The sequence below is a fragment of the Myiozetetes cayanensis genome, unplaced genomic scaffold (genome assembly GCF_022539395.1).
Source record: "Myiozetetes cayanensis isolate MyiCay16 unplaced genomic scaffold, myiCay2020 scf1, whole genome shotgun sequence".
NCBI lineage: Eukaryota > Metazoa > Chordata > Aves > Passeriformes > Tyrannidae > Myiozetetes > Myiozetetes cayanensis.
In genome coordinates, this window is record NW_026086604.1 from 141,693,904 (window position 1) to 141,707,484 (window position 13,581).

Sequence of the window (13,581 nt, forward strand, 5' to 3'; positions counted from 1 at the left end):
AAGCTAGTGTGTTATTCTGCAAACTCCCAGAGACTGACAACTGCAGCTTACCAAGCATTTCACAATTAGTAATAATTTAACAAAGAATATTCTGCAAGACAGTTCCATGCAAATTTTAGCATGGGAGAAATGCTTCAGCTAATAGGTTGGAATCCCTGGCATATTTTGTGTGTTTGTCATTGCTGTGTGTGGGTTTAGTTGAAGTTGCTGTGTTGCAATGTTTTCCACCTAGAATTTATAGGAATGTTCACCTAGGTTTGCATGAATCATGAAATGCTCTCTGAGCTAAAGTAACTGTGATAACCACTGAATGGGATCTCTGTTGGGATTTCCAGCCCAGAGTCCACCTGGATACGTTTGATGAATTGACAGCAGCATCCAAAAAAAGAATCTGGATCATCTCTAGATCTGTCATTCATCCATGGGATGACAACAAAATGAAAGGTAAAAAAGGGTTAATGGAAATGGAGGTTCATGACTTGGGAATGGTATTGGTAGCAATGCCGGTTCTTTGTTTTATTTGGTAAATCATTAATTAATTTGCATGTAAAATAAGTTAGCACTGAAAATTTTAAATGTAAGATGAGCTTTCTGAAAAGAGGTGTCAACCTTGAAGTTTTAGGCAACTTTGTTCTAGGTCATATTTTTTCATTTAATATGCTTTTTCAAGTTCATATTATCAGAGATGTAAAAACTGACTTTTAATGTTTTTATGAAGAATATTAATTTTGCTTTTCTTGTCATTCACAATGAGACTTTAAAGTTTTTGGATTTGTAGTCATTACTGCCCAGTTTTTTATTTCTGAAGGCACTGTTCTATTCCACTAGATGGTAGTGCAGACCCTGTTCTCAAAATCCTTTTCTGCTGCCTGTGCATTTTGTTTCTTGTCCAATAAAGAGGTGCTCTGGATTCAAGGCATTTTCGGGAGTGGAGCCTCAAGTCATCCTGGTTTAAAAGCAGTGAACAACGGGCACGGTCCCCACTGTGCTCTGCTCTCCCCCTGTGCTCTGAGGGGCTGGTGATGCCAAAAGAATTGAGTTTCATAATGGGGGATTCAATTGGCCAAAACGATTCACTAAAAGTATTTAGTCATGAGGCACAGGAGAAAAAAACTGGTCCATGATGTGAGGAAACATGAAAGTTCTGGAAGATTAAGGTTCTAAGTTCACCAGAAATTTAGCATAGCATTGTCAGCAGTTTGCCACAGCTGTTTTGTGCTTTAGGTACCAAATTAGATTTGATTCTAGAACTGCCTCGAGTTGCTGACAAAACTTTAGTAAGATTAGGTGCAAAAAGCTGAAATTAATCAGAGGCAGGCAGAAGTGAAATTACAGTTTAAGACACAGAAAAGGGCCTTGACCAGCACATTTGAGACATCACTATGCTTTAAGTATTTGCTGCTGATTCAAGCATAGAGATAGAAACTCAGGATATATAACAATGAAAGCTGTCGTGGCACAGAACAATAAACACAGAGGTAAAGGGGGCACAGATCAAATTCTATTAGAAAAAATAACTTACAAATCAATTTTCCCTTGTTTAAGGATATGATCTGAAAATATTTGCCAAATATTCTTATCTCATGATAAGAAAACTGTTTGATGCCCAGAACAGGAGTAAATGACAGTTATGTCTAAACTGTGAATCTTTAAGCACTCACAAGTGCCTGACTTCAAATATCCCCCAGCCTGATACTGCGCTGAGCAAGTACCTCACTGTTGTTAATTTTTCGTGAAGGAAGCAGGTCGTGCAGCCTGGAAGAAAAGCAAATGAGTCATCAGCACTCCCGTCTTTCACACTTGTGGATACATTCTTCTCCTAGGATAATAGTACCACAGTCTAAATTAGTAGGCATATTTGGGGAGAAAAGGTGGATACCAAAATCTTTGTGTAACCCTGGACAGATGTACATAAACATATATATATATGTATGTATAAACAAATATGGATGACCAAATCATGTCCATTCTGATACTTATACAGTATTTTCATGTGTCATACTAGACAGATGGAACAGATATGGTGTCAGATCTAGATGATGCACGTCTATCACAATGAAACCTCTAAGAGCACTTGTAAAATTAACAATAACAGCATTTTTGTAGTTTAGAAACAGTTCTTCTCCTAAAGACTAAAATAGAATTAAAGCTGCAAGGAGATAGAACACTTAAAAGAGCTGTAAATCTCTATCAGAATGTAACATTTAATAGGGTTAAAGTAATATAGACATGGCATTTGTAACTGGAGTGGTTTATATCTGAAACAAATTAACTGACAAACTAGTTTTATAGATTTATTCAGTGATACATAATATTCTGAAAGATGATGACTTTAGAAAATGTTTGCTGTAGTTATCATGAAAAATTATACTCCTTTTATTTACAGTGGGACAGATTCATCTATGCAAATAATGTTACTGTAATTTCTTTTTGGGAGCATTTTATAGCATTTCAGAAATCTTTCCATTTTCATGGTACTAATAGTGAGCAGAGAAAATTACTGTGATTTGTAACACTGTCTATAAGGAAGGGGTGATAACAGTAAGAGCACGATAACACAGAAAATAATAATCATAGTATCATAGAATTGTTTGGGTTGGAAGGGACTCTGAAGATCATCTCATTCCTTTCCCCGTGCCATATGCAGGGACACCTTCCACTAGACCAGGTTGCTCAAAGCCCCATCCAGCCTGGCCTTGGACACTTCCAGGGATGGGGCATCCACAGCTTCTGTGGGCAAGCTGTGCCTGTGCCTCAGCACACTCACCATAAAGAATTTCTTCCTAACATTTAATCTAAACCTGCCTTCTTTCAGTTTAAAGCCATTCCCTCTTGTCCTGTCACTCCATGGTCTTGTGAAAAGTCTCTCTGCAGCTCTCCTGTTGCCCTTTTTAGGCACTGAACACCCCCAACTCTCTCAGCCTGTCTCCATGCCAGAGGTGCTCCAGCCCTGAGATCGACTTCTTGATATAATAAATAAGTATTTTATCATAAAACATAATAACAAAGACAAAAAAAAACCAACAAAAAAAAAAGCAGCACTGTTTTCTCAGCTTAAATTCCCCTGGGTGTGGATCCCTGCAGACCCCGGCAGTACCGAGCAGCTCCCACGGGGCGGCAGTTCAGGACTTTGGTAACATCCGCAGCCACTCCAGGGAGTGGCTCTCCAGAACAGCTTTTGCCTTCCCTCTGCGCATTTCATTCCCTTATTTTTGTGCGAGTTAACAAGGATAAATTTGATTTCTTATGTAGTGAATTTTTTTCTACCTAATCTCTTAAACTCTAAAATTGATTCGTGTTAATATTAATAATTTAAGGGAAATAAGCTGTTTCATGGTCTAATCACACCAGCACCGAGAAGTGACAGTTGCCTGTGAATAAAGGATGGCATGATTGGCAGGATTACCTTCAGGCAAGGGGAGATCTGGAGAAGTGGAATAGTGTGAAACTTCATCCCTCTCCCATGCTGTTCGGATTATTTATCAAAGTATGTGAAGATCAAAAAAAAAAAAATCAAGGGAAATGCATGCATGTAAATTATTAACAGCCTGCCTCAGAGGATGAGCAGATTTTGTTCATACTGCATTAACTATAACAAATTTTATTACACATTCAAAGAAAAAAAATCTAGGAGTTACAATTCTAACATGCTAGTAGATAATGTGTACAATAATCTCATCAGAAACTATTATCTAGAAAATAACACTGTAAATATATTAAAAAAAATAAGTGTCACGAAAGCATCTGACATTCGGGGAATTACTTGTTTATTTTTTATTTATCATGTTGACTTCTGGAGGTTAAAATGGAATACTTGCTCTAGCCCAAACAGTATTCTGGTGTGAGCCATTTGTAATAGAGATCTCTCATAGAGGCCACCAACAAGAATAAAGACCAGTTCAGGAAGCAGTAGCACAAAAGCAAATCTTTATTTGCTGTTGCTCAGCAACCATGTGTGAAAGGCCCATTTTTCATTTTTGCCTTAACTTGACTTGACAGGAAAATGATAATAAATATGAGATTATTATCACAGGGTATAGATTATTTTGAACAGATGAACAGATATGTCAAAGAGAGGCATGTAATTTAGTACTATTGAAAGGGAGAACATTAGAGAAACTGAAAATAGAGTTGTAGGTTCATTACCAGCTTGCAGTTCATGCATAATTCTTGAAAAAACCTACAAAATGTTATTCTGCCTCTCTGGTTTCTCTGTGTGGTCCTTTAAAATGAATCATTTGGTGTTATTCAGCCTGTTGTTATCTGTGTCAACTTCTAGTTTCAATACTATGAAAAAAATCATTCTGTGGTTGCCATGCAACAGAAATTAAAAGCTAAAATATGTTTTAGTTCGTTTGCTAAATGGATATGTGCCTGACTAAATAAACAGTAACCAGGTGACTAATGTAGCTCTAATTAAAAGACTAATCAAGGTATTAATGGAATATTCAGTCTACTCATGATAAATAAATCCATCAGTTTGAATCGAAAATGGCAAAGATTTTTAATATATGCAGACATTTTTTAATATAGGCAGTCATTAGCACAACGTATAAATGCCTTTTTAGTTTTTTACTTTTTTATTTGCTTTTACTATTCTAGAGGTGTGCTGATTGGCTTCAGGTGGAGACAAGGAGTGGCACCGAGCTGCTGATGCACAGTGATGTTGCCCAAGAAGATGAGGTTTTGGCTGCCAAGTCGTTCTCCCACATTGTCACCTGCCTCAGGGCATGTGACCACCTCAGTCACAAATTGGAAGGAATGGAACCCATCCTCCTGCTTTGCTCTCAGTACTTTCTTTGTGGCACGTTTGTTTTAAAACCCAGTTATTTCAGAAGTTTCACATGGACTCAGTTGATGATTCAGGAATTGAAACAGTTTTTTAGTTTTGTCTTCAGGAACTTTAGTCCTGTTATGTAACATTTTTAAGCAATACAGAATAGCATTATTTATATAGGATAAGCCCATAATAAACTATTTTTCCTCCTGTAGTCTTCCAACTGTATAAAACCCATGAAAAATAGTTTACCTGAGAATTTTAAAAAGTAAATTAGGAAAAGTCTGTAAGTCAAATACAGATGGCAGAAAATGAGACAAGTCCTAATTTTTAATATAAACCAATACTGTGAAATGTAGGACGATTAAAGAAGACTCTATGTTAAAAATTAAAATATTGGCAGAAGACATAAATACTACTTTAAAAGGAGTGATTTTTTTTTGTATATGCTATTAAATAAAATCTGAAATACATCGTAATTTTTTTAATTAAAATCCTGAAAAGTCCAGCCAGCTGTGAGAACTTGTATGGAAATTACAGTTGGTTTTGTGTTTGTTTGCACAGTGAGGCAGCACATGCTGTACTGCTTCCACAGACTGACAGCAAATGACTCAGTCACGCACCTCACTCTTCTGAACAGCCAGCAACACTGAGAAATATTATGCTACTGCAAATGCAAAATGGAAAGATACAAATTAACAAGACACGTTGACTGGTCTTGGTTTGTAGAAGAGCTCAAACAAACTGAGTGGGGAACATCAGAGAATTCAAGAACCTGAGTCCAACTATTTCCAAACACTGCAAATTGAGAAACAGGGAGAAGCACTTGCTAATACATTAAAAAATATATATATAATCCTGTGTTACCAAAGTGTAAATATAATCTGGACTACAGAGTCTCATAAATTCTGGTGAGTAGCCTGTTTTGCTCTTGATCGCTTTGGCAGGAGAGAGTGAAATGCACGTGCTGTTCATCAGGACTGTGGGTAAAGGCTTTGCTGTCAGCACTGGCAACAAAAACATGAGTGAAAAAAGCCACCAGTGTCATCAAATGAGTGATGGTTTCGTAAGAGCAGTATGTGCACATTACCAGAGATCCCTAAGAGCCGTATCGTTCCTTAAGACTGAACGTGAATTTAACTGAGCGTGTCTTACTCTAGTTTAAGGCACAGAGACCTTTGAGTCGCTACAGAAAGGGCACGGAGAGCTGTGAGGAGCCGCTGAGGGGCCTGGGCGTGTTTAGCCTGGAGAAAAGGAGTCTCGGGGAGAACTTACCCCTCTCTGCACCTCCCTGGAGGGTGTAGCCAGGGGGGGTCGGGCTCTTCTCCCCGGCAACCAGCGGCAGGATGAGAGGACTCAGTCTTGAGCTGTGCCAGGGGAGGTTAGGTTGGACATTAGACGGAATTTCTTCACAGAGAGGGCGATTAGACATTGGAACGGGCTGCCCAGTCACCGTCCCTGGAGGTGTTTAAGGAAAGACGGGACGTGGCACTTGGTGGAATGATCGAATTGTCGTGGCGGTGCTGTTCGGCCACAGGTTGGACTCGATGGTCTCAGAGGTCCTTTCCCACCCAACTGACTGTGATTCCGTGATTTTTTTTAGCACCGTCCCGTGCGGGGCGCTGGACCCGCCACCCGCGCCCTCAGCGGGGCCGCGCGCGTGAGGGGGGCGGCCTGGGAGGGGGAAATGTCGGCCGAACTCTCGCGAGACGAGGCGGGAGCTTCGCCCGCGCCTTCAGCGCCGCGCGCGGGAGGATTCGAAAAGCGGCGGGTGAGGGGGGGCCGGGGCCGTCCACGGGGGAGGGGGGGTCGGAGGCGTCCCGGGCTGTCCACGCGTGTCCCCTCCCTGCGGTCCCGGGGCGCTGCCCCCTCTCCCGCGCGCGGTTCCCCGCTGGAAGCCCACCCCGCGGGGCCGTGAGGGTGCCGCCGCCGCTCTGAGGGAGCCCGAGGTAAGAGCGGCCTGTCCGGCTTCCCGCTCGTTTCTGTGGCGGGAGCCCCCGCGGGAGCCGGGACGGGCCCAGGATAGGACGCCCCCCGCGCTGTCCTGTGGCCCAGCGGGCAGGGATGGGGGAAGCACGCCGGGAATCACCCGGGATGGAGGGAATGCTTAGGTTATGCGCAAGTAAAGCTCTTGGCACCAAAAGGTGGCCTAACCCGTTTCCCAAAGTTTTCACTTGACAGGAGGGAAAATGACAGGCTATTTTACTACCCCTCAGTACTTTTCATGCAAGTAAATGCTGTTTGTCGGGACCGATGGCCAGCTTATATCGAGGGTATGTGCTGGAAACTGTGCTTTTTAAAAAAATATCCATCGAAAATTACCCATTAAAAGCTCTGCTTTAAGACATAGTTAGTAAAAAAAAAAAATTAAAAAGAAAGTTTGCAAACCCTGCAGCCTGGTGAATGTTGTGACTCTAAATGCTGATTCAGTATTTTGGAGGGGAAAATTTGTATAACTATGTAAAATATATGCATATAACTACTGTAATATATAATATATATATAATTGCTATATATATAACTAATATAAAACTGTAACTGGGACCAAAATGATCTTAGTTTGAGATACAGTACCTTGTCTAATGTTTTGTTTATAGGGCAAAGAAAGAACAATTCATGATGAAACGTGAAGCATTTTTGCAAGTTGTGTCTAAAGAGTCAATTGAAGAGTTCCTGAGTTACACTCGGAATCCTGTGAGTAACCCAGTGTGCACTTGTATGTAGAGTGACAAACCTATGAAATCGTAAGGCTGTTATTGATGCAGAAATTGTGTGACATAAGGACAGAAGGTGTTTGTCTGGTACTTGCAGATGTGAAGGATGTAAACTTAAGGGAACATAGGCTGAAAAAGTTGTAGAAGCTGAAATGTTGCTGTTTATAAACCAAGTAATTTTTCAGACGTTTGGTTGTTCCATGTACAGTTTAGTTTTTAAAAAAATAAATTACTAGTACTGTGGTAATACTAAAAAAAGGTCAACTGATTGCAGTGTTGTGGTTTTTAAATTTCAACCTATGAAAGAGTTTGTTGTTCTGTCATGAATAGGAGTTAATTTACAAACATAGCAGAGGCATGTTTCACGGGTATGTGTTCATTCATGTAATAGTTTTGGCTGTCCGTTTGTTCTTTGGTCTATGTTTAATTGTACCTTAATAGTTCATTTTGTCACTGAATGCTTCCAAGAAGGGGCAGATTGCTCTCTCTAAATAAGAGTGTGGAGAGAAGTGAGAGGAACGACAAAAGAAATCCCCTGAAGTCTACTGTTAAAAGTTCATTGTCACTTTGTGTGTATGATATTGCATAATAATGACAGATAATTGCATTGTGGTGTTTTCCACTAAGCTTCAGTCAGATATTAAGGTATTCAGTTCAGGTATTAGGATATACCTGATTTCTTCTAAGCATCTTTTGCTCATCTTCATAAATGGTATTGCCAAGTTGGTTTCCTAAGCTTTCTAATCAGTATTTTCCTACTATTTATCTATATCAGGGTACAGCAAGTGGATCAGTTGACCCCTGTGTCTAAAGAGGCCTGAGCTAATTTACTAATGCAGCAAATGTATTAAACCCACAACCACATTCTGTATAATAAGCTTGGAAAAGTTCATCTCCCAAACATCATTGAATCTCTCCAAGAAATTTGTTATTTCTTCCTACTGCATGCCTGTATGTAGTTACAGATGACAATTTTATTACCAGGTTTCCTGTGGTTAAAGTCTCCTTTCCATTTTTCCCCAAATCTGAACACTTTAACAAGAAACTCTTCAGTTTAGGATAACAAACGGTGCTTGCAGTGTTTCCTTTTCAGTCGATTTGGTTGTGTTGTTTCTGCCATCTGCATTCAGTAATTCATCTTAATATATCTTAGCCTATTTGGATTGAAAATGGTTTTCTTTTCATCCTTTTATTTTTCATCACCAATTCACAGGAGTTCTCTTGCAACAGTTTTCAGCTGTTGCCAATATCTCTGGAAACTTTGTCAACAGCCATAATGAGAATATTGATTAAAGCTGTTTTCATGCCTTTGTAGCATAAGGGAACATGAATATCCAGATTATTTTTTGGTGTCCAAGAGACCAGACCTGAGTTATTTTATTAATTTCCTTTTGAAACCCTGAGATGGAGGGTGTGCGTATCTTAGGATGAGGATGTTCCTTTTAGGATCTCCCTTGAGAAATTCTTGCCTGTTTTTCTGGAGGAGGCTGTGGTTGTCTATTCTACCCTTTAGAAGTGGATATATAAATGTAGAAAGAAGCAGAAAGTGTGGTTAGAGCCTCACTGCTTTCCTTAGTTTTTGTATTACACTTGCCATGCTTTTTTTACTTTCTTGGTGCTTTAGCCTCAGAATTTGTCTTTTAAACTTTTTTTTAAAGTTCTATTCTTTGCATCCAACTTCTTTCAATGTCTGATTTCTAAATACACGCACACACACACCACCCCTTGAAATTTTCTTTGCCTTCTTGTCAATGTTTTGTTTAATTTGCATCTTCTAAAATTCCTGGAGTTTGCTAATTTTCCTTCAAGGTTTGTCATGGGCTTTTCACTTCTCTTTCTTAGTAATCTTTAAAAATATTATCACAATGTGGTGCTGCTTATTGAGGTCTTTATCAGGTTCTGTTTTTTCCCACTAAATCCTGTTCCAATTCAAGAAAATACATTATTAGACAGAAAAATAGGAGTCACAGATATGACTGCCATTCAGTGTCATCCTTTTGCCTTATAGATTTTGGAACAATTCTATCTCATATCCCAAAGAAAGATTAGAAAGCTCTAGTGTTACTATGAATTCATTCTTTTTATTCAAAACAGTACAATCTTAATATCCTGTCTTTTGGGTTTGTTTGAAGGAGAGGGCTGCAGAACTCCCTGTGAGGCCTTTGCTTTATTGTATTTGTTTCTAGCTGTACAATAGGATAGAAATTCTCTTATAAATATGTAACAGGATCTTCTCATGCCCTTCTGGGAACTTTCTAATACTTAGTACTGCTTCTTTCATTTTTTTTCTAATTTTCTTTTTACCTTCGATTTTTTCATTTTGACTCCTGTTTCTTAGGAAAAATATTTTTATTTCAAGATCATAGACATTCTCCCTCTTTCCTCTGAAGTGTTTTTGAAACAGTAAACCTTCCATTTCAGTATTGCAAATTACATCTCAAAAATCATCTGTACTTCCTCTTGGCTGTGCCCAGTTTTCCTTCTCACCTTTTCTCTGCGTATTCCTTTTCCCATCAGCTTTCCTACACTTCTTTGATGCCAACAGAGCTGAAGAGGAGAGTGGGGGGGTGATGTGCTCAGGAGTGGGGTGTGATGAGGGGCTTTAAACCAGTGCAGTGTACAGGGCACAGACACAGAATCATAAAATCAGCTGGGTTGGAAAGGACCTCTGAGATCATCAAGTCCAACCCTCGGTCCACTACCCCCACAGTTACCAGACCATGGCACTCAGTGCCACATCCAATCTCTTCTGAAAAACCTCCAGGGATGGAGAATCCACCACTTCCCTGGGCAGCCCATTCCAATGCCTGATTACCCTCTCTGCAAAGAATTTCTTCCTTACATCCAACCTAAACCTCCCCTGACAGAGCTTAAGCCCCTGCCGTCTTGTCCTATTGCTGATTGCCTGGGAGAAGAGACCAACCCCCACCTGGCTACAACCTCCTCTCAGGGAGTTGTAGAGAGTGATGAGGTCTCCCCTGAGCCTTCTCTTCTCCAGACTGAACAACCCCAGCTCCCTCAGCCTCTCCTCACAGGACATGTGCTCAAGTCCCTTCCCCAGCCTGGTTGCTCTTCTCTGGACCTGCTCCAGCACCTCATTGTCTTTCCTGATGTGCAGATCCTTCCCCTGAATCCGTAGTGCTGTGTCCTGTGGATGTACTGACTGTTACATTTCTAGTCCTTGCCTAAGGGGTTTCTTTCAAAAGGCACCATCAGTCTATATTTAAGATAGCAAAGATATGATCAGGGACTTTAATTCTGTGCAGTTTTGAGCTTCTTAGCTAAGGTATGGAATTGTCTCCATTGATATCAAGGGCTTTTGTCTCAAGAGCAGCACTCGTGCTTCATGATAAAGAGTCAAGTAGTAGGAATTTCTTATGCTATTTTTTAAAAAATATAACTTCTATAACTGCAAGTTAATCTTTAATGTAAAAAAACCTGTTAATTTTAGAAAATATGATGATGAAATATAAGCCACTTCACTGATGTGGAATTGTGTGGTATCTTCTGACCATTCACAGAAAAATACAGTTGATCATTTTGACTTGAACGAACTCCTTCAAGAATTGTCACGAAAGCAAAAGGAAGTGCTATGGGAGAGACTGACACAGCTGCTGACAGAGAGCTTGAGGGAGAACCCTGTGGAAACGTGCCCGAGGACTGGAGATGAGAAAAGTGATGATCATATGGTAGTCGAGATAACTCCAGAAATTGTAAGGATCTTGTAAAATGAAAATAGGATGAGTATTTCATATTTTTGCAGAAATAAAAGGAAATATTTCCATAGCATCTGGAAACATGCAAGTCTTATCAAGTAAGATCAGTTCCAAACATCACCTCCTGGCCCATTTTTAACTGACTCAGTTTATGCTCGGGTTAAGCTGAACTTATGATTGGCCTATACTATAAAAGACTAGATCTGCTGATAATTTTAATTATGAAAGATTTGACTCAGTTTTCTCAGTAGAGTGGAATGGGCTTTTTTGTTTGTCTTACTTCAGTAAGTGAATGTTGATATTGCAAATGTTCCTTAAGTATCTGGCATATACTATAAGAAATTCACTGCCTGATTTGTTAGGCCATTTTTTTGAATGAAGATCATGAAATCTAGATTAGAATGTCCCTTCCACAGTTGTAGCCTATATAGAATTTCTCTGGCTCAGACCCTCATATACTTTTCTGCTGTAGTCTAGGTTGTCTTGAGAATCTCGTGCAAAAGGGTTATTTAATTTTGGAGAAGAAAAATGTACTGGGGAAACCATTAGGGAGACCTGGAGGCTTGTAGAAAATCAGTCATACATTCAAAGCCCTACAGAATCATGGACCTGGATCCAAAGGGAGCACATCTACACATTCCTGAGTTGCACGAGGCCCTGCTAGTTAAGGTTTCTTTAGCTCTGAAATGGATGTGTTTGGGTGGGTTTGTTGCAGATGAGGTTTTTGGTGGAGGAATGGATACACGTGTACAGTCACAGTTATCTACTAGCTGCAGCTGAAAGCCCTCTTCAAACTTTTTGAAGCAGATATACTTTAAAAATATATTCCTTTACCTGTTATTTCATAGATTATGGGTGCCAGTATACTCCTTCTTCAAAGTGGAAGCATAATAATGACTGAGCTTTGCTCTCTGTTGCCAGGGTTTATTTCTTGCTGAAATTATCTTCTGAGTCCAAAGCAAACTGCAGAAGTGTTTCCTCAACATTGCTTTCTTTCAGAAACAAACTGTAGCAGTGATCCAAGGGGTGACAGCTGTTGTGACTGCTTCCATACCTGAAGTGGATGAAAATGTAAACTACAAAGCTCTTCTAGAATGTGTTTTTATATTAAATGGTGAGTACTTATCTGTACAGAAGGCAGCATTTCACAAATGTGTTTAGTGGGCTGTTTGTGTGATCTGACTGAAATCCAACTGTCCTGTGAGACAGAATTCACAGCTTTTCTCCTGAGAATTGATGTGAACTCTTACTGAGACAAAGTTAAGGCAGCGTTTACTTAAGAATCAGCTGCACTAATTAGAAGTTGGAACTTTAAATAGTTTTCTTTCTCCCAGCTGTTCACTCGATGAGAGGTAACTTTGATTATCCTGTGGCTTGTATTATTTTAAAGGCAAAACTTAAGATTCCATTATCACTGATCGAAAAACCTGGCCAGACCCTGAGAGTTCATAAAGCTGCCTAAATACCTGCAGTGAGAATAAGTCATTAAGGTGTGTAAATAAACCATTAAGGTTTATTTATTTATTTATTACACTAATACAGTTAGTGTACTAACAGGCTACTGTTTTACAGGAATAACTTGGTTCATTGCAGTAAATAATTATTTTATTGCTGTTATAGATATTCTTCCTGCGTTACCTGCATCTGAAAAAATCCTCCAGGATGCTATCCAACGTGTATGTGAAATGTGGTGGCAGAAGGGACTGGAAGGCAAGGAGGTTCTGGGGAAGACTCTGTTCATCATTCTGCTTAGAAAAAGCCTGCATAAAGCTGCTGTGGTATGCTGAAGCTATATTGACTTTCAGATTATTTTTTAATAACTCAAGAAAGATAATCCCTCCCATGAAATATTGCTTTCTCTAGAACAAACTTTAAAGATTTTTGGCATCAGTTTCACAAGTGAACTGGTGTTCTTTTTTGCATTCTTTTATATCTTTTCGTTCTTTTGTCCAGTACAATGACCAAAGTTTCAATAGCAATTAACTCTCTTAGGTAATCCAGGATTTAAGTACTGTATTCAGTTACTCATAGAGACAAGTTTTGTGGGAAGCTTCATTTTATGTTACTCTTTATCTTTCTGCAAATAATTTTCCTTCTCTATTATTGGACTGAAATTGATTTTTTTTTCTTAAATGCATGAGTTACTTGAACTATTGTGATATACATCTTTTGCACTAACCCAGTAGATCTATCCTTTAGTTATTTATTTCTTCTCTTTTTTCCCTAATAACTATGTTTTCTTCTGGTTTTCCCTGTTAACTGTATGAATTTTCAAAAGTGGAATAATCTGGTTTTAATGTATTTTGCATGAAATGGCAGATTTCTTTCAGTACTTCAGCATGTCTTCGTTTGGTGGAAGTCAGTATTTCTGCAC

At 39.3% G+C, this 13,581-nt stretch overlaps 1 protein-coding gene across 1 annotated transcript in view; it reads left to right on the forward strand.

Moving 5' to 3' along the window:
• The first annotated feature begins 7,369 nt into the window (after window positions 1-7,369).
• The window catches only part of NCAPG2 (non-SMC condensin II complex subunit G2), a 42,662-nt gene continuing 36,450 nt past the window's right edge, over window positions 7,370-13,581 (forward strand). The window contains exons 1-4 of the mRNA XM_050310498.1: window positions 7,370-7,471; window positions 11,013-11,204; window positions 12,207-12,321; window positions 12,828-12,985. Coding sequence (XP_050166455.1) covers window positions 7,394-7,471; window positions 11,013-11,204; window positions 12,207-12,321; window positions 12,828-12,985 — 543 coding nt within the window. The 5' untranslated portion in view covers window positions 7,370-7,393. The remainder of the gene's footprint in view (window positions 7,472-11,012; window positions 11,205-12,206; window positions 12,322-12,827; window positions 12,986-13,581) is intronic.